This window comes from Gymnogyps californianus, chromosome 6 (genome assembly GCF_018139145.2).
Source record: "Gymnogyps californianus isolate 813 chromosome 6, ASM1813914v2, whole genome shotgun sequence".
In the NCBI taxonomy this organism is placed as follows: Eukaryota; Metazoa; Chordata; class Aves; order Accipitriformes; family Cathartidae; genus Gymnogyps; species Gymnogyps californianus.
The window spans coordinates 11,297,512-11,320,490 of NC_059476.1; the positions used below are offsets into that span (position 1 = coordinate 11,297,512).

The 22,979-nt window shown below is 38.0% G+C and overlaps 1 protein-coding gene across 2 annotated transcripts in view; it reads left to right on the forward strand.

The window, feature by feature from the left end:
* The window catches only part of GPAM (glycerol-3-phosphate acyltransferase, mitochondrial), a 33,621-nt gene extending 11,833 nt beyond the window's left edge, over positions 1 to 21,788 (forward strand). Inside the window, exons 7-21 of one of the 2 annotated variants that reach the window (XM_050898670.1) lie at positions 371 to 467; positions 1,481 to 1,617; positions 2,982 to 3,081; positions 3,804 to 4,016; positions 4,409 to 4,522; positions 6,529 to 6,614; positions 8,789 to 8,904; positions 9,631 to 9,701; positions 10,814 to 11,078; positions 11,585 to 11,727; positions 13,329 to 13,406; positions 15,969 to 16,109; positions 16,863 to 17,052; positions 17,162 to 17,220; positions 18,422 to 21,788. In XM_050898670.1, coding sequence (XP_050754627.1) covers positions 371 to 467; positions 1,481 to 1,617; positions 2,982 to 3,081; positions 3,804 to 4,016; positions 4,409 to 4,522; positions 6,529 to 6,614; positions 8,789 to 8,904; positions 9,631 to 9,701; positions 10,814 to 11,078; positions 11,585 to 11,727; positions 13,329 to 13,406; positions 15,969 to 16,109; positions 16,863 to 17,052; positions 17,162 to 17,220; positions 18,422 to 18,538 — 1,927 coding nt within the window. In that variant the 3' untranslated portion in view covers positions 18,539 to 21,788. The remainder of the gene's footprint in view (positions 1 to 370; positions 468 to 1,480; positions 1,618 to 2,981; positions 3,082 to 3,803; positions 4,017 to 4,408; positions 4,523 to 6,528; positions 6,615 to 8,788; positions 8,905 to 9,630; positions 9,702 to 10,813; positions 11,079 to 11,584; positions 11,728 to 13,328; positions 13,407 to 15,968; positions 16,110 to 16,862; positions 17,053 to 17,161; positions 17,221 to 18,421) is intronic. The other variant, XM_050898671.1, reaches the window with a different exon arrangement.
* Positions 21,789 to 22,979: the final 1,191 nt, after the last annotated feature.

Sequence of the window (22,979 nt, forward strand, 5' to 3'; positions counted from 1 at the left end):
TAACTATATTAAGTTCTCCCACAAGACCAGATACATGCTGTCACCTAACACGTCACCTAACTAGCTTAATTATAACTGATCATAGGACCTCCATTAACTTGCCCCATACGTAAAGTGGTCTCTGCCCTTTGAACAGCCTTCACTGAGGTTGACACAAGTTTTGTGTCATAACTGCAGGAGGCTGAAATGTGGTTACTAACCATGGCTTAGCTGATAGGCAAAAACTTGTTAGGCAATTGGATTTTATAGTAATTTTGTTTGAATATAAAGTAATCTGATTTTATGGCTTTGCCTTTAGTCATATAGAAGCAATATAAAACGGAGGTAGAAATGCATGAAGCTTTTTGAGTTGTGTTTGTTCTTCCTTCAGGTTGACTGGCTGGGTGTTACTGAAGTTGTTTAACAGCTTTTTCTGGAACATTCAGATCCACAGAGGTCAAATAGAAATGGTCAAAGCAGCAACAGAGGTAAGGGAGGGCGGGAAAGAATCTAGTAAGGTAGATTTCTGATGTAGTTTCTATTAATGGTTACGGCACTTTCTCTTTTTAGGAGAGGTCTGCTAAGTCTGTGTGATATCAGTTTGTAGATAGAACTGTCTCATATCTGTGAAATAGTATTTTTAGTTAAATATAATGCTCTTTGAGTTGTGTAACCTAAAAGACTATGTGAACTCTGGTTTTACCTTTGTTTCAGGATCAAATTTTAACTATCAGGCTGAATGATTATCTCAGATAACCTGCATCCAGCATTATTTCTTTTTTTGTGCTGAGGCAGCCAGTAATAAATTAGTAGGTCTATTTAGGGTTTTCACTTTTACCTTAATTTGGAATAAAAACCTTTAAGAAATAAACTTTTCCTATTTCTTACTCGCAATCTGTTCCCAGTCCTTCGATATTTATTGAAATTGATCAAAATAACTCCTAAATTCTGCCATTTTCTTTACACTCAAAGGGATTGAATCTTTTTGCAAGGTTTATCTTAGAAAGATGGATTAGATAAATGAAACAAACAAACAAAAAAGGTTCCTAGTATTTTCTGTTATCTTTTGATTACAGTGTTTGGGAATCCCACTATTCATAGATCCTTGCTGATATCTAATAGAAAGAAATAGCAGTACTTTGGTGACACTGATGATTTGGCTGCATCCCTTTAGTTGTTTGATTGTTGTCTCAATACTGTGAGTCTGAAGAAACTGGGAATATTAATCATTGTTAATGATTATACATTTAATTATGTATTAATGCATACAACTGAAAACTACAGTCCATGAAAATTAAGAAGTACAGTTAACTAAAATGTTCTCATTGTCACAGCTGAATGAAAACCAGAAGTAAACAAACTGAATGATGGTAACCAGAAAATACCGTCAGTTCTGATAACACGATGCTAGCAATCTCAATGATGGATTTTAGAAAAGGAGTAATATTCCATGTTTCTTACCAACTGTCTTCTCTCTTTTTTCCTTCTCCCCCCACCATAGATGAATTTGCCTCTTATCTTCTTGCCTGTTCACAAATCCCACATTGACTACCTGCTCCTTACATTCATTCTTTTCTGCCATAACATCAAAGCACCCTACATTGCTGCAGGCAACAATCTCAACATCCCCATCTTCAGGTAATAACCTCTTCTTATTTGAAAAAGACGGAGGTGGGGGGGTCTTCAGGTGAGCTATCGCGCAGTGTATCTTATGTCCAAGTGTAAGATCATCTGAGTATTATTGGGCCATCATATAGAACTTCTTTGGTTCCTGTTACATGCTCAGAGAGAGAGCATAACAAAATCCTTCTGAGAAACTCTGTCATAACCTAAGTAAGGTAAGGAAGGATATTCCTTTCTTCTAGGAGTCTCAAAGTGAGTAGGTGACTAAGGAGAGATGAGTATGTGAAAAAGTGTTGTGAATGGACAGCTCTTCTTCATGAAGTTTAATGAGCTGGCTAATGGGCAGCAACAGTACTGAGCGAATAATACTTTGTGGGAAAGTACTCCAGTTTGGTCTCTGTTTAAGTTATATTTCTGGTGGCTGAAGAACCTAAGGTCTTTTAGGTAGTATTTCTGCCAGTGAGACAGATTTGGGGATAACTGATTTCTGAAAAGCCACTGGATATTGCAGGAAATGATGAGGAAAGAAAGGGGATACCTTGACTTAGAGAGTGTTTTGCACCACTGGGTGCTGGTCTGTGATGTTCCCAGTAAGAATGGCATTCAGACTCTATAAAGTATCAATTAAAATGCTATTTATTAGAGCTAGCAGTATAAAGAAAGAGAGACTAGCATAGGTAATCTAACGTCCCTTTAGACACTGGGAACCCTGAGTTGTGCAGCATCCAGCGGGCCTCCGATCCACACGCAGCACGCCGTGCAGACCCTGTCTGCAGAAAGGATTACCCCATTTTGGTCGTATGAGCTAGCATAGGATTTTCTTACAAGAAAACAACTCTATTCATCGTTTCTTCTGTCAAGCAGAAAGGATGTTCTCATGAGAACTTCTTACTGCACTGTTAGATGACGGCGAGGCCACGCAGGTGGCGTAATTGCTAGTGCCAAGTGGGAGCTGCCTGCAGGCTCCTCTGCTAAAATTAGCTGGCTGAGCTGATCCTGCAGCCAAGGGGTATGTGCAGTACAGCACGGGCACGAAGGCCATGCTGTATGTGCAGCACAGCACAGTCTTGGGCCAGCTCAGGTTAACTGTTATGTGGGTCACTGACATCTCAACGTACAATAGTCTCCCGGTCAGGGTCACTGCAGAGGGTAAGTGGTCTGTCAAGGGAGTGAAATGGAGCAAGACAGTGTAGAGAAGCCTGTTTCTTAAGTGGAGTAATATTTGTGTGATCCCATCATGTGCAAATAGTGTAATACATTTTAGTCTTTGAGAATTTCAGTAATTTCAGTTCCTGTTGCGTGCTAGGAATTTTGTACTGGACGTGTAGTAGTTTCCTGCAAACTAAAATCAATGAGTATAATTCTTCTTTATTATGTAGCACATTGATCCGCAAGCTAGGAGGATTTTTCATTCGTCGAAAGTTAGATCAGAGTCCTGATGGTCGTAAGGACTTCCTCTACAGAGCTTTGCTCTACGTGGTACGTATTTCTTGCCTTTGTTTCTGTAGGTAGCATTTCAGCTGGGTGGCGAGTGGGAAAGAGAGTTCCATCTGTCTGGGGATGTTTTTTACTGCTTTGAATTTGTCTTAGGTTTCATGCTGCAAAAAAAGGTTACATTTTTGTGTGAAGTCTTGACTGTATAGAATAAAAGAGAATTGAATGCCCAGCACCTTTGAGGATGAGCGGATTTTCACCTTGCGTAATCCTTATTAAAGAAAGTGGAATTAATACTCTCTGAAATAATGTTAAACTTAAGCCTTGTTTCTCTGATATCTTTTGTACTGGGGCATATCTACACTGATTCTGTTAACTTAGTGGAAGTCTCTGTTTATTATGGGTTGATGTAATCCTTTGTGCCATTCGGTATAATGGCTGTATTTGTGTCGTGGAAGATGGGATGTACTGAGGAACCAGAAGGAGAGATGTATGCAAATCAGCTAGATCAACTGTTGCTAGAGATGCGGTTCTTGAACAAATGGCATTATACTGCTTGTATATTCATGCAAATTCAGTTGCAGCTTGGTCTGGGTTTGTGTCAAGCATTAATTACTGCTTTTGGTTTTTTCACAAGTATTCATGCCAACTCATGATCTTCCAATGTTTCTAAAAGGAAATGGTTGCTGACAATATATTTCAAATGTGAATTTGCCAGTATAATTAGATATTTATTTTTTCCTCTTTTCCAATCTTTTTGTATTTAGCACATAGAAGAATTGTTGAGACAACAGCAGTTTTTAGAAATATTCTTGGAAGGCACACGGTCTCGAAGTGGAAAGACATCTGGAGCTAGAGCAGGTCTTTTATCTGTGGTAGTGGATGCTCTCTTCTCAAACGCTACTCCTGATGTCCTAATTATACCTGTGGGAATCTCCTATGATCGCATAATTGAAGGTCACTATAACAGTGAACAGCTGGTAAGAGCGATTGAACAACTTGTTTTGCCTAGGGGATTTTCTGCTTATGTGCAGGAAAATGCGTTACATAGTTAAGTGATGTGCTAGTAGTCCTCTGTCACATGTACTTGAAGTTAGTGTTAAAGAGTGTAGAGCCATGAATCACAAAACCTGTGACAGGGAGTGCTGAGGTACGGGTAACATACTTCTAAATGCAAATTCATGACATAACAAATAGTATGTTCAAGTGGGTATCTATGGAAAACAATAGTTCTCTAGATTTACTTGAAGTTATAAGGTGTGTCAAAAGATTCGGACTTGTTTTGTCTACTGTTGCATGCATTTTAATTTTAAACATAACCTTTTAATTGCAAATTGGAAAAAAACTGAAAACAACCACCTATATTTTCCAGGGCAAGCCTAAGAAAAATGAAAGTCTTTGGAGTATAGCTAGAGGAGTCTTCAGAATGCTGCGGAAGAATTACGGGTGTGTCAGAGTAGATTTTGCACAGCCGTTTTCCTTAAAAGTAAGTTTGATATTTTGAAGATCCTTTTGAAGGTTTGACATTTTTGATGTTTCAATAGTGGGACACATTTATTTTGATTTTTCTCTTTGTGGGTTATCATCACTAGCATTATCTGCTGAAGTCCATTCCAGTGGGACAAAAGTATCCCTGTTTTGCTGAATGTGTGAGTCTTCGGACACATTTATGTTAAGCTGAAATAGTCTCAGAGTTGATATAAAGGGTTATGTTAGTTTTGAAATGGCGTAAGTATTCTCACGGGGATTCTTTGTTTGTTTTGTTTTAACAATCTTTAAAATGATCCTTGTACCATGTAGTGATTCTTTACGTTGTAGAGACATTTGGAGTTGAAGCAAAGTGAATACTGTTCTTCAGTTTAAGTACCTTAATGGCTTACACTATTGTTGAGGAAGGGCATTTGTCTCGCTGGATTTTTAAAATTGCTAAGCAAATTAGTAGCTATAAAAGTATCATGGATAATACATCATAAAAATCTGCATATTCTTTGAAAGTCATAGTTCATGATTAGTTTACAACTATTACCTACACTAGTTCACCAGATACTGTTGTGTAGTCTCTCAGGGAATGGTGTGGTGCAGTAGTATCTGCCTTCACTTTTTAAATTTTCTCTGATCTCTTTGCAGAATCTACTAGTACTATATTTAACTTACCTGCATTTCGCTAATCTGTGTTCTGCTACAGTATACCTTATTTTTAGTGTGACTTTAATAAGATTAACTACTGTAACAACAACCTACTAGAACATTATTCAAATTAATTAGGTGTTCTTCTTTCTGCCCTACTTCTCTCAGAAAAGCAGTAGGTTGGAGAGCTTTGGAGGGTTCAATTACCACAGCATGAAATTATTGTGACCATCTGCACCGCATTATAATTAGCGTAGTAGGGAAAGAAAGATACTCACTTCAAAAGGAGAAGGCTTGGGCTATTCTTGGTAGGGAGTTAACAGTTGTTCTTGGATCAGTATAAGGAAAAGAAGGTTATCTGCCCTCTTAATCTAGTGAAATGCTAATCACTCTATACCTTCCTAGCAACCTCTGTCAGGTCTCATTTGTATGCGTATTCATTTTTGTACTCCAGAAAGGTAATAAATGACATAAATTGTTTAAGTATGCCTTAACCAAGATTTGCAGAAGTGTAACTGCATTTTTAAATTGATGTAGTTATGTCACTGCAGGTTTTTCTAAAGGAGATGAGCTTTGGGGGTTAATTTTGGGTATCTGCAGTTCTGTGAGCACATGCTTAGAAGCCGAAGAGAGTGAGCTGGCTGTGAAAGTCTTTTAAACAGCTTTCCTGGTAGGGAACTGTTTTCCTGACCAGCAGGTTAAGTGGCTCTTTAGTTTCCCACATAAACTAAAAGAACACAGTGTCCTGAAAACAGAATAATGTAAATGCTAACCTGTGGAGGAGGGATGTTTGGCTTTTGAGAAATTTGGGATTCAGGAATTCCAAGCATGCAGTACCCTGCCTGCTTCCTGGGTGCTTTAGTTTGTGGCACTGTGAGGGGTCTTGCAGCTGGAGTTTCTACACTAGTGTTTACCTATGGAGAAGTTCCCTATCCTGGCGTTTGAGGAAAGCAGCAGCAAGCAATAATTACAGTCTCCGTGTTGGTTCTGAATGGGTATTAGACTTTGCTCTCATTCATGTTAATGAAGGCAGTTCTCATTAATTTAATCATGGAGAAGCTAGTCTTAAAGGAGTTGTTCCCAGCAGGGTGCTGGCAGGGGTTATGTATTGTTTTTGTTGCAATGTTTTTCCTGAAGTATGGATTCCTTGCTGTGGAAAGTCTGCCTTTTCACAAAATAAAATCAAAAGCAAATAGACTGTTGAAAACTTTTAATTTCTGTGACCTTATTACTGCTGGTTTAGTGAGTGATTTTTAATCACAGTTGCATTTTTGAATAATTGCGTTTTTCATATAATAATATTATCAGTTGAATGCAAGAATTAAGTGGAAAAAGTACAAAAAATAACAGGTCTTCTCTTAACAGGAATATGTAAACAGCCAAAGCCAAAAACCTGTGCCTGCTCCTCTTTCTTTGGAACAAGCTTTGTTACCAGCTATACTTCCGTCAAGGTAGAGAACTTTTGGGTGTTGGGGAGAGGGAGGACAGATTGGGGGTTTTTTTTGTTTGTTTGTTTGTCTTTTTAGTGTTCTGCATTACATTCCAAGCAGTGCTTTAACTCCGCAAGAGTAATCTAATTGTGCATAGAAAAACTAAAAACTTAGACAATTGTAACTGTGCAATTTATTATGAGAGTTGCATTCTTTCTGGGGAGCTCTGTTTAAATAAGCTCAAGGAGGCTTTTTTTTTCTTTTTTTAATTTTAATTGTCGTGGTTTAACCCCAGCCAGCAACTCAGTACCACGCAGCCACTTCCCCCTCCCCCCTCCCGGTGGGGTGAGGAGGAGGAAAGGAAAAAAAAGAAGTAAAACTTGTGGGTTGAGATAATGTCCTGGTTTCGGCTGGGACAGAGTTAACTTTCTTTTTAGTAGCTGCTACAGTGCTGTGTTTTGGATTTAGTGTGAGAATGATGTTGATAACACGCTGATGTTTTAGTTGTTGCTAAGTGGCGCTTATCTTAAGCCAAGGACTTTTCAGTCTCCCGTGCTCTGCCAGCAAGCAGGTGTGCAAGGAGCTGGGAGGGAGCAGAGCCGGGGCAGCTGACCTGAACTAGCCAAAGGGGTATTCCATACCATGGAACGTCATGCCCAGTATATAAACAGGGGGGAGTTGGCCGGGAGGCGCGGATCATGGTTCGGGAGCTAACCGGGCATCAGTCAGCGGGTGGTGAGCAATTGCATTGTGCATCACTGGTTTTTTTCCTCCCCCCCCTCCTTTTTTTTGTTGTATTCCTTTTCATTACTATTATTCTTATATTTCATTATTACTATTGTTAGTATTATATTTTACTTTAGTTATTAAACTGTTCTTATCTCAACCCATGAGTTTTACTTTTTTTTTTTCCTTTCCTCCACCCCACTGGGAAGGGGGAGGGGGAAACGGCTGCGTGGTGCTGAGTTGCTGGCTGGGGTTAAACCACGACAGATAAGAACAGTTTAATAACTAAAGTAATATATAATACTAACAATAGTAATAATGAAATATAAGAATAGTAATGAAAAGGAATATAACAAAAATAGGAGGGGAAGGGGGGGAAACCAGTGATGCACAATGCAATTGCTCACCACCCGCTGACCAATGCTGGAGCCGCGATCTGCGCCTCCCAGCCAACTCCCCCCCAGTTTATATACTGGGCATGACGTTCCATGGTATGGAATACCCCTTTGGCTAGTTCAGGTCAGCTGCCCCGGCTCTGCTCCCTCCCAGTTTCTTGCACACCTGCTTGCTGGCAGAGCATGGGAAACTGAAAAGTCCTTGGCTTAAGATAAGCGCCACTTAGCAACAACTAAAACATCAGAGTGTTATCAACATTATTCTCACACTAAATCCAAAACACAGCACTGTACCAGCTACTAAGAAGAGAGTTAACTCTGTCCCAGCTGAAACCAGGACAGTGACCTCTATTGGTTTAATTTTAAATTTTATGGAATAACTTAGGGAAAAAATGACACACTTAATGAAAAATGAAGGATTTGTTTTTAAACCTCACAAACATTTCAGGTGGGTTTTGGTATAATTCCAAAGCAAATAGGACTTGGGAGTGAGTACCCCTTGCTCAAGGAGGTGACTGTCACTCAGAACTGCAAAACTGTGCTCAAGGGCTAGATCTGCATTTGTTACGCAGATACGCATTTTAGTTGAGGTCTTTGCTGGACTTGTACAAACCTGTATGGTCCTAGTAGAGACTAAGTCAGTCATTTATCTTTAGAAAGTTGTAGGTCCATACAAAAGACCGTTTCTAGTTTGTAGAGAGGCTGGGCTGGAAACTGCCCTTTAGGCAGATTTGCTTGATCTACTGTTATCCATATTCATTGAAGGGAAAAGAGCTGTGGGGTGCAAATGATGTAATGGCCCAGTCATGAATAGCCATAGGACAAGGTTGCAATTTTTGTTTTGGTAGTCTTATCTTGGATTGTTGTTCAGTGTGAAGAAATAATCTGGAAAAGTTGGTAGATGTTAAAATTTTTGTGGAGCTTGTAACTCATAACATTTTTGTTACCAGACTGCATAGTGGTGTTTTGCGCTGTAGTTGTTAATGTATTAAAAAAAAAAAAAATCAGTCTAGGCTATTTTACATTTTGATCAAAATCTAAATGTCATAATGTGAATTTTTATTCTGTATTCAGACCTAATGATACTGTGGATGAAGATACAGAGGCCTCACTGCCCAACTCCAGGGATATCACCAGTGAACCCTTCAGAAGAGAGCTGATATCCAACTTGGCTGAGCATATTTTGTTCAGTGAGTGTTATAGTACCACTGTCAGCTACCTGTTTTGTTTTGCTGATTGCATGAACTAACTTGCTGTTTGTTAACGTCATACTTCCTAATTCCCTCCATTCAGCTGATCGTTTCATGACTTCAAATGCTCTCTTGAGAATTCTCCATCCTTTACCTCCCTCCCTCCTCTTCAAAGTTTAATAAACTCTCTTCCTGATTAGTACAAGCTTTTTATTCTGGTTTTTTTGTTAACTTTTGTATTTCTTGGACTAGTATACTGAACTTGTTGTACTCTGAAGTGTTTGATTGTCATATTGATACACTGATTTCTTATCACTTCATGTAAGAAATTATTGCAGTGTCTTAATGGCATTATTTAAGATCATACTCACATGAACTCATCTAGCTTCATGGACCAGTGTTGCCAGGTTTTATAGGTTATGTGGTGTATGCTTCAGTCAGTAGATCTGTGATTTGTGGTATAAGAGATGCACACAAAACCATACTTGGCTTAGTAAACATTTAAGCTTTACTCAGCCTTCTTAGTTCAAGTTACTTTAATTTGATTACTTTAATATTGTTACTATATAGCCATAATACGCTTTGTATTTCATTCAGAAGGTACAGTTCTGTGCCAGTATCACCCTTTTTTTTTTTTTTTTTTTTTTAAATAATGGGTACTCTTTCATTTGTAATGATGTTCTGAACTTCTCAGGTGCTTAACGAGTTTATCTTGTTTACCTTTAGCTGCTAACAAGTCCTGTGCTGTGATGTCTACCCACATTGTTGCCTGTTTGCTGCTGTACAGACACAGGCAGGTAAGGCTTCCATGCTGCTTAAATAGCCAAACATTACTTTGGCCTTGTTAATTAAAAAAATAGTATCACGCAATAGTAAAATGCATACTAATAAAAGAAGAAAGATGCATTTAAATTGAAGTGGATTTCAGGTAGTCTGAGTGCTAGTATTTTAGTTAGTAGTGGATGGTTGAAGATAAGCCATTATTGATGGGACGATAATAAATACTTATGTGGAAACAGATCTTTGTAATTCAAAATGTAGTTATGCTTTTTTTAAAAAATACATGGGTTTGGTTCATTGCATTATTGTATTTTAGATCTCAAATTCACCATTGAATATGCTAGAAACTCTTCCGTTAATTTTCAAATTAGTTTTGCTGTTCCTCGGTACTAGAATATCATATCACGATGGCAGAATGATACTGATGTTTAACTGAAGTCTTGTGCATGGGGCTTAGAAGAAATTTTTTTTTTCTCCTACAAGTGCTTTGCATTTTTTCTGAAATTCCTTCTCCCTCTAATCTGAAGCTTTTACTGCACATAAATCGAGAACAAATTGAAAAATATTGATCAGATATGTAATCTTGCTTGTTGAGGACAGTATCACCATTCCCGTCAGTCCAGTCTTTCCAATTTCCTAAAATAGTGGGATCAAAGAAGCATTTTACAATGTGATCTGAAGCCATCTTGACAAAAAACAAGGAAAGGAAGTGCTTGAGGAAAAGCTTTTCCTCATGTCCCCAACCAATTGAACAGTTCTGTTAATTACAATATTCCCAGTTAATCATTCATTTTATAGCATAGGTAATGGAAATAAGATATCTCTAACATGTTCCTGAAGAACAACTCAAGTCTCTGCAGGTTGTGAGATAAACCAAGAAGCAAACAAAAAACTTGCACTCCCAAATAGCTGCATGGCTTTAAAATATAATTGCATGTAATTCAAAACTTGTGGACTATTTCAGCAAAATCTCCATGAAAACAAGTTTTTCTAATATGACTGTTGTGCTCTGGATTATTGACAATTAGTGTATTGTTTATGTGTTTGCTATATACGTGATAATGTGGTTTACAGATAAACTCCTGTGCAGAAAAATTGTTTCACTGTGTGATTCTGTTTTTATTTCTAGGGAACTGATCTTTCCAGGTTGGTAGAAGATTTCTTCTCCATGAAGGAGGAGGTCTTAGCCCGTGACTTTGACTTGGGATTTTCAGGGAACTCGGATGATGTTGTCATGCATGCCATCCACTTGTTGGGGAACTGTGTAAATATCACAAACACTAGCCGAAACAACGAGTTCTTCATCACTCCCAGCACAACGATACCTGCTGTCTTTGAACTCAACTTCTACAGCAATGGAGTACTTCATGTATTCATTAAAGAGGCCATTATTGGTATGTTTTAGGGTTTACCAAGGAAAGACTTTCTTGTAACCCATGCAGTCAAAGTATCTGCACAAAAAACCTCATCAGTTTTTCATGTAATTTACTTTTATGTATTTCTTCCCTCCCTGCTTCAGCCCATGTTTACCCTAACAAAAACAATTTTCAAGTGAACTTGTGTTTTGTTTTTGGAAATGTTTCCACTCGTTTTTCCCATTGTCCTTTATCTTTCTTGGAAGTATTTGTGTATTGGTCACTGCCATAGGCAAGGCACTATCAGAGTTTTGAGCCAACATGGCAAAACCTGTGCTTTGATCAGCAATATTTTAATGAGATTTTGTTTCGATCTGACATTAATTGGACACAAGCAAAATAGTGGTGAATTCTGTCTTTATTCTTCAATTGTATGTGTAATGTTTGACTGCTTTTGGGCCTAGAAATAGACAAAAGTTTTAAGTGTCCTTTGCTATAAAGCTCTTTGGAAAAATAAACTTTGCTTATGTTTGTTTCTGCTCTAGCCTGCAGTCTTCATGCGGTTCAGAGTAGGAGGTGCAGAAATGGTACCAATGGTCCTTCTCCCAGTTTGATTAGTCAGGAACACCTGGTTCGAAAAGCTGCCAGCTTGTGTTACTTACTTTCTAATGAATTTACTGTATCTTTGGTAAGTAAGTGATTGCATTAGTTGTCCACGTTTCAAATTTTTGTTCTGCTTGTAACTGCGTATGTTACTTTAATTGATGCTTTCTTCAAGTGTCATAGCTCTGATATGTTCACTGTAAGTAGAGTCTGATGGTAGTGGGTATCAGGAGGTTGAATATAATTTGAAAAAGGAAGACAGTGTTGTTCCCATTTGCTTCAAGGAAATGTCTGAACATTTGAACGACTGTAGTTCCATCAGAACAGTTCATCCAAAAGATGTCTGGCCTAAGATAGCATGTGAATTAACTTGCCAAACTGCTGTCACTACCTTGTTTCCTTGGCAAGGTGTGACAAAATCAGTTCATCCGGTTTCGGGGATACATACTGAGCGCACGCCTGCTGTTTATGCAAGTGCTAAAGTGGGTGATGCTGGGGTGAGCCTGCAGCATTTCTGCTATGCTGGCTTTAGGCCTTTCGTGAGAAAGAAAAGCTGCTGTCTGTCTCCGTCAGCTTCCCACAACTTGAGGTTGGGCTTCTTAATGCCTTCTAACACGTTTTGTGTTGCTTATGTCATTAGACCATCACAACTATATCTGCATTCTGCTCAAACTATTTAAATATTTTTTTTACTTAAAAAAGTCTTTGAGAGTACCCAACTCATATGAGTTTGCATAGATAATTGAAATTATGCTGGGAACTAAGGCCCCAGATTCTAAAGATATTCTTAATTTGCATAGGAGTGCAATAGTCACAGTGTGCCACACCTAGTACTTAGGGGCAATTTTAAACATGGCCTGACTTTGGTTTTTGTTTTGTTACAAAACACTGAAGAGAGCTGATGTTATCTCAGTTTTCAGATGCTCTGTATACTTACACTCTGTATACTTGCAATTTTAAGTGCTAGATATTTTTTTTTTCTTATGTTTAGAAGTTACTTAGAATTCTAGAGATTCTTGAATTAGTTCTTAAATTTGTACACATATTTCTGACTCGTGCCTTTTTAAATGAAGCATAAGCAGATATAGTATTTTTGTGTGGGCATTAATGCCCTCACATGGTGGGGTTCTTTAGTAATCCTATCATTCTGCTTTCAGAGTTAATAGTTCATTATTATTTTTTTTTAACTTAGAAAATACTTCCTACGTGATTATGAACAATGTAAAAGATGTTGGTTTTTTATTCAGAGTTTCAAAACACATAAGGGAATTTCTTAAAAGTGTACTTTCCTTTAAATTCCAAATAAATCACTGGTATGAGTCTCAATGATTTTAGTTTTGTGATGATTTTATCCCAGAATTGTTAACAAACTAAAATTTGGTTAGAGGTGATTAAAAGGGAGGAATATTTAATGTGGTTTTCTACCAGTGTAGTAATGCATTTCTTCAAAAATCTTGGACAAATTTTAAATATCCTATTTCACTGTAATTTTTTCAATGTCTGCCTGTCTGCCAGGATAAACATAAGAGTGGTACATTGGGATTGTGCTGGTAAAAGTTTTAATAACTTGCTTAAAAGGAATAATACTGCTGTATCTAAAACATTCATACTAAACAGGGAACTCGTGTTGCTATAACGGGTATAATGGCTGTGATTTTTTCAGTGCATTTCTTTTATGTTGTGCAGCCTTGCCAGGTGGTATATCAGGTTTGCCATGAATCTGTGGAAAGGCTGATACAATATGGCATTCTTCTGGTGGCCGAGGTAAGGTGATAGAGATACGAAATGGGGTTTGTTCCTGTGCTTGACTTTAGCCATAGGTAGTTTATGCTTCTTAGTTGTGAGTCTTGTTCTAAATATATGCTGTTACTGAAAGCTTGTAACAACTTAACAATTCCAGGACTGATACTACTTCATTCCTGCATTTATAAGCGTCAGACATTGGGTATAGTCATCCTGTGATGCTATGAATGACACTGTGTGTAATTTCATTGTACCATTAAACCTACTAAGGAAGACACATATTTTACACTGTCTTGTAAAATGGGCATTTATTTTATTATTGGAGCCCTTTCAAATCGTAGCATAGCTACATGGATGTTTACTTTCTACTCTACAGGAGTCAGTAGTCAGATCTTTTGTCATCCTTTGATTCCTTTGCATCGATCTCTAAATTACTGTAAACCTCCTCTGCTAGCACAGTGTGCAGTTTCAGGGATGTACTGGAGTTGCTGTGTGGTGCAGTCTGCCAGAGGTGTACAGTGTAAAGAAAGCCAGGGGACCAGGGGGCAGCTGACTCAGCATACCTTTGCTTCCCAAACTTGTGCCCAGTAAACAAACCTTGGCGCCCAGGAGGAAGCAACCAAATTTAAAGAGCACATGGAAAAGGAGTTACGTATTTGGCTGCTTTCTTCTTGCAGCTCTCCAGTTTCAAAGGAGGCTAGAGCTTCTTCTGGTGTATTTGTTAATGGCCACTGCTTCACTCTAATCTTACTGCATACCTTTGATACATGCTGCCATTTTTAATATATGTAACCATAGGTACTATTTACTTGATATACCTGGATATTAAACATTCTCCTCCTTTGGAGTTACTACTGCTTGCTCTTTATCTGAACTACTGACGTGTTGTCATGCATTAGATTGTACTCATTAATAGATAAATCAAAAAATGAATGCTAATCAGCGGATGAGGAAGAAACCTGTATGTTCCATGCCTGGGGACAGATGAGGAAAATAGGTGTGGACAGCAGTAGATATGCACCTCTGTCTACTCAAGCATGAAACCTGTCTTGAGGGTTCTTCTGTAAGTTTTGGTTGCTGAGTCTGGTACTTTGCTGTTTATAGCTGGGATATAGATAGCTGTTAGGCAGTATATAAGTATTTGTCTGTGTTGTCTGATATACACCATCTGTGCAACATTTGAATGCTTAAAAAGGAGATATATTCCATCAGTAAATTTCTTAACTTAGAAAACCTCTGTACCTGCTTACTACTTCTGAAATGTTAAGAATTTACATAATCAGTGCAAACACTGTAAGCAGTGGTTGTTTCATGACTTCAGACAGGTTGGAAATGTTTGTGAGGTTTTTACCACCTGTTCTCTAGGTGGTAGCTAGCTTCTGCCCCTTCTAATTATTTCAGTTTACTGCTGACGTTAACACATGGATAAATTTCCCATTAAATTGAGCTTGATTGACCCATGCCTTTTTTAAAATTCTTTTCCTGTGATTCTAGAGTCTGCTTCAAAAACTAAGAAATATTCCTAACACATAGTGATCTCTTTGGTATTTTTTTTAAACTTATTTTGTGACCTTTGTTTCATTCAAAATGAAACATTTGATCAGAATGTAAGATTGGAAGGATGTAATTCTTCATTTGCTGCAGAGGCCTTTTTCTTTGTCATGAGAATTATGGCAGTAATCACATCTACAAGATGTCTGTTATCCATTTGATTTTAATCTTGTCTGATTGCCGTTTCTAAATGGAATAACTGTATGGGAGTCTTTCCTCAGTGACTTAGCACTGGTGACCTTTGAAAAATCTTTCTGTTCTACTACTTTGAGCAAAACAAATAATGGTGAATGATTGACACTAAGGCTTCCTTTATTCTTTTGAGTGTGTGTTTACTCTCTCTAAAACTCATTTCTGAAGATGCATTGTTGAAATTGAACGTTGCATCAAACATTGATCGGTCAGGTGGAATATTTCTGTTGCACCTCAGTTACTGTACACCTGAACTTCTGACATACCTGTGTCAATGTAATCAAGGTTTAAACAATTTGGGGCCTTTGTGATTAAAACTGGCTCATTCTGTTCCAACCAATATCTCACGTGGCAACAAATGCAAGAACAGCGTCGTTAGAGGCAGTAAGGTACCACTTCCAAATAGCAAACATTCTGCATTAATTGAGATTTTAGCTATTGTAATATAGTAACACAGAGTTTACTACTCTGTCTTTAAGGCAACAGTAGTACGGAGGTTAGCAACATCCACATCCAGATAGCATCTCAACTTTCTATCCTAACACAACTGAAAACACTTTCTTGGCAACTGCTGCTGCATGGCCTCTGGTAGGAAGATTCAGCAACACTTGCAAAGATTTTCACTTTTATGTGACAGGAGAACTAAAGAAAAAGTCTTTTTCACCAAATGTCCCTTCTCTCTGCTTGTCTCAACCCTGTCTATAATTGGATCTCACCTGCTTTTGTTAAATATTGGTTAATGAGTAGACTGATTAAGTCAGATGAGATTATAAAATAAACCTATTGTTTGCCTGGATTTGGGTTTTTTATCTATTTACCACCTTGTCTTTCAAATTTAAGCAGGATGATCAGGAGGATGTTAGCCCCAGTCTTACAGAACAGCAATGGGATAAAAAACTCCCTGAGCCATTATCTTGGAGAAGTGACGAGGAAGACGAAGACAGTGATTTTGGAGAAGAGCAGAGAGATTGCTACCTGAAGGTAATATTATCCTAAGGCTATAACATTGAAGCCTATTGCGAGAGATACAAACTACTTTGCTAGTTCAGGAGGGGTAATGATAATTTTTTTTTGCTGGTTTGCAGTGTTAGGCTCTTGTATTTTGCTACAGTCAGTAAAACACCTTTCTGTCCTTCCCATGAGGAAAGCAGCTGAAGAAACATCAAATAATCTTATAGGGAGGTGGAACGGCAATGGTTAGCATCATGAAAACTGATAAAGGCTCAGGTATCTTAGTGTCTGAATGTTTTATTCTTTACTGACAGCACACACTCTAAAAGGGACACATCCAGCTTGTATTTATTTTCAGCCTAAATTTCACTTCATAGATTGATCATGTTGATTTTAGACATATTACCAGTTTCCTCACAGAGCTGACAAACACTCTTTAGGATATCATGTTAACACTTGGAAACTTATGTCCGTCTCTGTGAATGTATGGCAACCCTTCTGTTGGCTGCAGAACAGTATGATGTCTTTAATTTTATCTTAGGAAAATAGTTACTGATATCCTGGAGGAGAAAAAAGTAGCATCGATCTGTGATGTGCATTGCCTATTTTGTCCCTCGTGGTAGACTGCTGTTTTGCTATGCTTTCATAATGTGCTGTGTTGTGCCCCCGTACTCCTTTTTGTACTAAGAATTATTTCGGCTGCCGTTTTGCCATGTACTGTGTTGCAGGTCGTTTCTTGTTTCACTGGTCTCTGTCACTTACGCTCTTGTTGCCCTTTCTTAGGTGAGCCAGTCTCAAGAGCACCAGCAGTACATCACTTTCCTGCAGAGATTATTGGGACCTTTACTGGAGGCATACAGCTCTGCTGTCATCTTCGTGCACAATTTTAGTGGTCCCATTTCAGAGTCTGAATACCTTCAAAAGGTACACAGGCACTTAATAAGCAGGACGGAGAAGAATGTTGCTGTATATGGTATGTTAAACTGGTTTTGGAACTGGATTTGATTCATTCTGTTCCTCCTAGCACCAGGTAGCCCAAATTCAATTGCAGGTTGTTTATCTCTGGGTTTTCTTTCTTGCAGCTGAGAGTGCTACCTACAGTCATGTGAAAAATGCAGTGAAAGTCTTTAAGGAAATTGGGGTAAGTGTTCGGTGATCAAAGCTGGAGACTAAGTTTCATTTTAATAATGAGCACAATTTTGACAGTTCATGGAACCTGTTCAGTGTCAGTTTAAAATCTGTGAATGTATCTGTGCAAATGTATTGTGGATTTTGAGGATTTTGCTTTCCTTAAGGCTCAGGGCTGTAGGTGAAGTGCACACATTGCAGAACAGGTCACTTCTTGCCCCTGAGAAAACCTGTCTAGATGAGGACCAGGTGACTAGACATTCTTATTCACAGCAAATGAAGTTCATCTGCTCTACTCCATGTCCTTATTGGACATCGGTGACAATGTTGGAAGGCTGAGAGCATGCTCTGTGCTTAGTAACAGCTAAATTTAATTTTGAAGGACTACTTAAGTCTTCAAAAAGTATTAGTTATTGAATTTTGGCTTAGCCGTGATTGATGCTCCAGGAGAACCATCCTAATAGACCTCTGGTGTCCACCATGAGGATACAGATGTTCTTTAAAATATAGAATCAGTTTTGCCCTTTACCACTAGCATTTTGAATTTTAAATCACCTATCTAGACTTTGCAAATGAAGAAATTTTCTTTCATCAGAATGACCTGGCTTCCTGAATGCCAGATGGGATTTAGCATTATAATTTTGAAAGCATCAGCATTTAGGCAAAGTATTGCTAGATAAGGGTTTTGAAGCCTTTGTCTTTAAATTCTGATGTATTAAATAAACAGTAGTTAGCCTATAGTAAAACCTATAGTAAAGGTATCTTCCTGTAGACTGTAAGAGCCATGAAGAAAGCACATATCAAATTCAGCATTTTAATTCTAGTTTATTCTGCCTTTGGAAAAGTGGAACCTAGATAGCATCTGCTGAGCATCTATTCAGAGCATAGCATCTGAATTCATGTTTTCAAAGTGCTTAGACTTTCAATTCAGATACCTTTTGAGTGCGTGTTTTATTCCTCGCTGTTAAGAGTTGGCTGTTTGTCATATGCTGTGCTTATTTCTCAGTTTCTCTTCTGTACCACTTGAAGGGCTCCAACACTGAGCGAATTCTAATAATATCTAAAGGCATTGCCATCTAGGCCTTCACGAAAGGGAAAAAAAAAACCTCTTGTAAATGAGGGCAAATTTAGTATAGACCATAAAATTGTAATCACAAAAGAAAGGAGATTCCTTTAACATGGTGATACTTACATATATGCATGCTGTGCTTTAGGTTTTCAATCAGACGAAACAAAGAAGAGACACCATTTTGGAACTAAGCACTATGTTCCTACCTCAGCGCAACAGGCAAAAACTACTGGAATTCATCATGAGCTTCATGGTATTATAGACCACATATAGCACCTTTGTCCAGGGACATGAAGACAGGTTTTGAGACTGTGTCAAAGCCTGGGGACATTTGCTAATCCTTCAAAGTGTAAGGTGCCACTGTCTGGGTAAGGCCTTCTCTGACTTGAACTACTGGAAGACAAGTGCCTTCTTATGTATGCATTTATGGGTTTCTTACAGTCCCAATCCTGTTGTAATACAGTGATACTCAGATGACACTTTGGATACAAGTAATTAAACGTTGCAAAAAAATAAGATAAATTATTAGAATTAGATTTAAAATGAAGAGTGAAGTTTTATCAGTGTTATGTTTTAAATATACTTTTAAAGACTGTAACAGATGCACAAATACACGTATTGGTGATCTGTAGCTAACCCTGAGATCTTGAGTTTAGTGGCAACACAGCTTATGGCATAAACAAGTAACTTTCATTCCAATTCAGTTTTATTGTTTTAAATAAATGGTTTAAAAATTTTGCTTAGGCAGGATATATATTTCATGGATAAAGCCATAGTTTTTCATAAACGTTAACATAAATGCCAAAATTCTAATGAGAATAACAGTTACAGACATCTGAGAATAATGATCATGTAGCAGGTGATTGTGAGAAACGTTGTCAGCAGGCACACCTTGCACTATTAGCGTTGTGTAGTGCAGTGGTGAATTGCACTAATCACTGCTGTCATGAAGAATGTGAGAGTTGCGTTCTTGTTTTTATTATGGCATCTGTCATTCAGCCAGATGAAAGTCAGGAGACAGTTGCCTGAATGTGAATATCTTGTAAAATCTTAGATTATTATTTAATTGAAAAAAGCTATTAAGTTTGGGTTGTGGGGTTTTTGTTTTTTTTTAATTAATAGGATGTCAGATATTTTTTTTTTAAAGTGGGGTAAAGACTTGATTTGGTGAAATAATTTTTAATTTTGGCCATAAAAATTTCAGCAATAACTTTTGCAATTCTTTGGAAACAAGTGTTCATATTGTATTCTGTTGCTGAACAGATCTAAATTGGCATGAAGTAGTAACCTCTAGAAACACAGAAATATCATAAACAATGTACATTTGACTCTGATCTGACTTATAAAAAAAATTCATAGACAAAACTGAACAATGAATAAATTCTGTCCTATGAAACAGGACTCTGGTCTTGCAATTTGATCCTTTTGCATGGAGGACTTGCACTGTAGATTTCATCTTCTCTTCATGTGAGTGGAGATTAGATTGCAACCTGTAGTCCTGTATTTTAGTACAGCTGATCTAGCTGAAGCAATAACTTGGTGGTATGTGAAGCTGGTTTGCTTGTGAAATGTGATTTTCCTCATTTAGATTGCCTTCTATATGAGGGAAATAAAACATTTCAATGACTGCAATGTTCCGCTTCATTCTCGCGTCCTGGTCTTGTGAGCAGAAAATCCTGCAAACTTCATCGTGTAATCTCTGTTGCTTAACATAAATACGGAAGAGCATACTTGAATCCCAGCACTTGCACTGTTACGCCAGCACAAAACTGATGCACACAATTTGAGTTTGTGGCCAAGGAGCTTGCATTTGTACTGCACATTTGTCAACAAGAATATTTCTGTAAATTTTTTTATTAAATGCTATTAATATTTGAAACCTGCAGTTTATAGTTTATTAGCATTATACTGTTAGCACTGTGAGACGCATGTGTTTTGTCACTAAACCAGGTGCTCTACAACACTTAAAGAATTTCTGAACCAAAGCTACGTTAATACAGATAGAAACTGACCCTAGAGTCGCTTTTGTTCTTATGTCCTTCAGCTGTCTCAGCAGGATAGTGACTACATGACACATAATTTGTTTTGTGAAACCTACTAGCTATTTAGAAAACAGTTTCATCTCATACTAGCTAATGTGCACTGTTCGTTAACCTGATGAATGCTCCATGCAACGGTTGTTGCTGATGGCTTCCATTTAATGTCAAAAAAAGACTAGGTGCTTCTGAATAACGAGCTCTCATAGTTTACTGCATTTCAGTAAATCTGAAGTGTACTAACAGCAAAGATTGTACATAAAAAAGATTTTTAAAAATGAAGCAATATGAAGCAAACAAAACTTGAGTCATTTTATTAAGAATGTTCTGCGAACTGACGTATTAGTTACCATAAAACCCAGGAGTACTGTGGTCACTGGAGTGTTCTGGCGAGGTGTTGCAAATAAGATAATTGATGGCTTACATTAAAAAAAAAAAAATCTGGTTAATATAAATCAGTGAGCGGGTAGGGTAATAATGCATGTGAATACACATTAATAAATACATTCAGTATGCAGAGGGAGGGGGCACCTCTAAAACTGGTTTTCTGTATGAAAAAATCCTGCATGTGAGAAGTCACTACTACGAATCATATGCCACTGGAAACCTTTGCATTCTGCAGCAAGTGTGTACGTATACATATATATGCAAGCGTGTATATTATGACACATGACAACTATGCTTTTCCCTGAAAATAAAGCACAGAATGTAAAATTATCAGGCTGTAACAGTCAAAAACTAAACCCAACACTTTTGCACTGTATTTACACCTTCAGTGTCTTCTGATTTTATTAACCTCTCATGTTTCCTTTGCTGATAGAATGCCAGGTTGAGTTAATTTTGGTAAAGTTAACCAGTAAAGAAGAAAGGACTGGCCCTGAATTATCACAAATGTATTTTAAGACTCTCCTCTTAGAAAGACTTACACGAGTCTCGTCATTCTTATGAGTGTATTACTCAGGTGTGCAAGTCTTTTGGGGCCAGGATGTTTCATGATATGAGAAACTTTCCATATGCATCCTGTAGATCTCACATTTTTAGAGTGATGAAAATGTAGAATTCCACTTCCCATGCCGCCACAGCTACCCAGGCCCCCAGGGATCATAAACTTGTTAATACATTTACTTTCTACTCACACTGACATCGGAGGCATACCTGTCTTCTCTTGGACAGTATAGGGCTTTATTCACCTATCTCCCACTGGGAAGCATATACACACACTTGCATTCAACTGACTGCCTGCTCCACAGAGAAGTATCAGAATCACCATGTAGAAGAGGGTTGAGCTGGGAGGTGATGTAAGATACTGTTGTTCTTGTGTTTCTGTGCTAATGAGCCTGATACTGCTTCCTTGAGAATGTTACAACGTTTTACCTGTTACGTGTAATGCCGTGTCTGTTGTAGAAGCACAGAGGTGTATTGGAGTCATTTTAATAAATTAAACTGTTTGCTAATATGGCATTTAACAAGCTCTTCTAGTGGTTTGTTTGTTTGTTTGTTTGTTTTGTTTTTAAATAACCTGCTAAGATAATTCATTCAAGAACTTTGTCCCATTCCAGGTAGTTTCTGAAATTAAACCATGAAAAGCTTTCATTGTAGATATATCTCTACCAGTGTATGTACTGGAGCAGAACCATTCAAAAAGCAGACTGAGGTGACATCCTGACTCCTGAGTCACTGTCTGTTCTGTTGCAAAGCAGAGGTGCCATTTTGCTTCTCTGTTTCCCCATCCCCGCAAGGCTCTTGTACGTGGCTTCCTCTTTTAAAGTTCCTCTCGCCTTACGGGGACGGGGGGGTCATTCAGGAGTCTAGGACTGCTCTGGTGCTGCAGACTGTCCCGTCTCGTGGCGCTTTCAGGCTGACCTGGAGTGCAATAAGCACCCGTCAGCAATTCTGACAGCATCTGGCAAATGTGAATCAATTGGAGTGGGGCTTTAATACAATAAAACCTGCATAGATGATCATTACTTAAATTGAGAAGGAGGGATGCTGTTTCACTCTTCAGAAAAAAAAAAAGAGGTTGTAATCAACTGATTCTTTAAGAGGCCTCTAGCAATGTTCACATGCAAGCAAGGCTCGATTAATTGACAACTCCAGGCTGAGGCAGGAAACTAAAATTCAATTATTGTCAATAGCTTGAATAAAACCCAATTCTTATTGGTGATGTCCTTACATGTTATTCTTTCTGTAAATGTCTTCCTATTTCTCAGTCTTTTAAGATCCCAAATGTCAGATAAAGCACTTATCTCCGGTTTTTTGCTTAATTCAGTTTTCTTATAATAAAAGCTTGTCGGGCTTATTTAGAAGGATCACTTGATTTGAGCGCTCTGCTTTGCTCTCTTATGGTACACCAAGTTTTCAGCAGCCCTGTATTTTCAAGGTAAGATCCACATTGATCTGAATTGCTGCTTGAAACATTTTCTTCTCAGTCTGTTGTAGATGTTCATTGCACTTTGCATTTGCTGGCTGGGAAGTATCGTCCTTATTAATTCTTCTGTAAGTTCGCCCACCTGTTAATATAATTGTCCAAAAAGTATTGCAGTTGATGCTGTCATTAGAATAAGGAACTTTCTGGCTTTCGGGAAGAAACATGTATGGAATGTTCATTGCTGTGTGTTATGCTGGAGTTCAGACCTGAGAGACCGTAAACCCCAGAGAGACACTTAG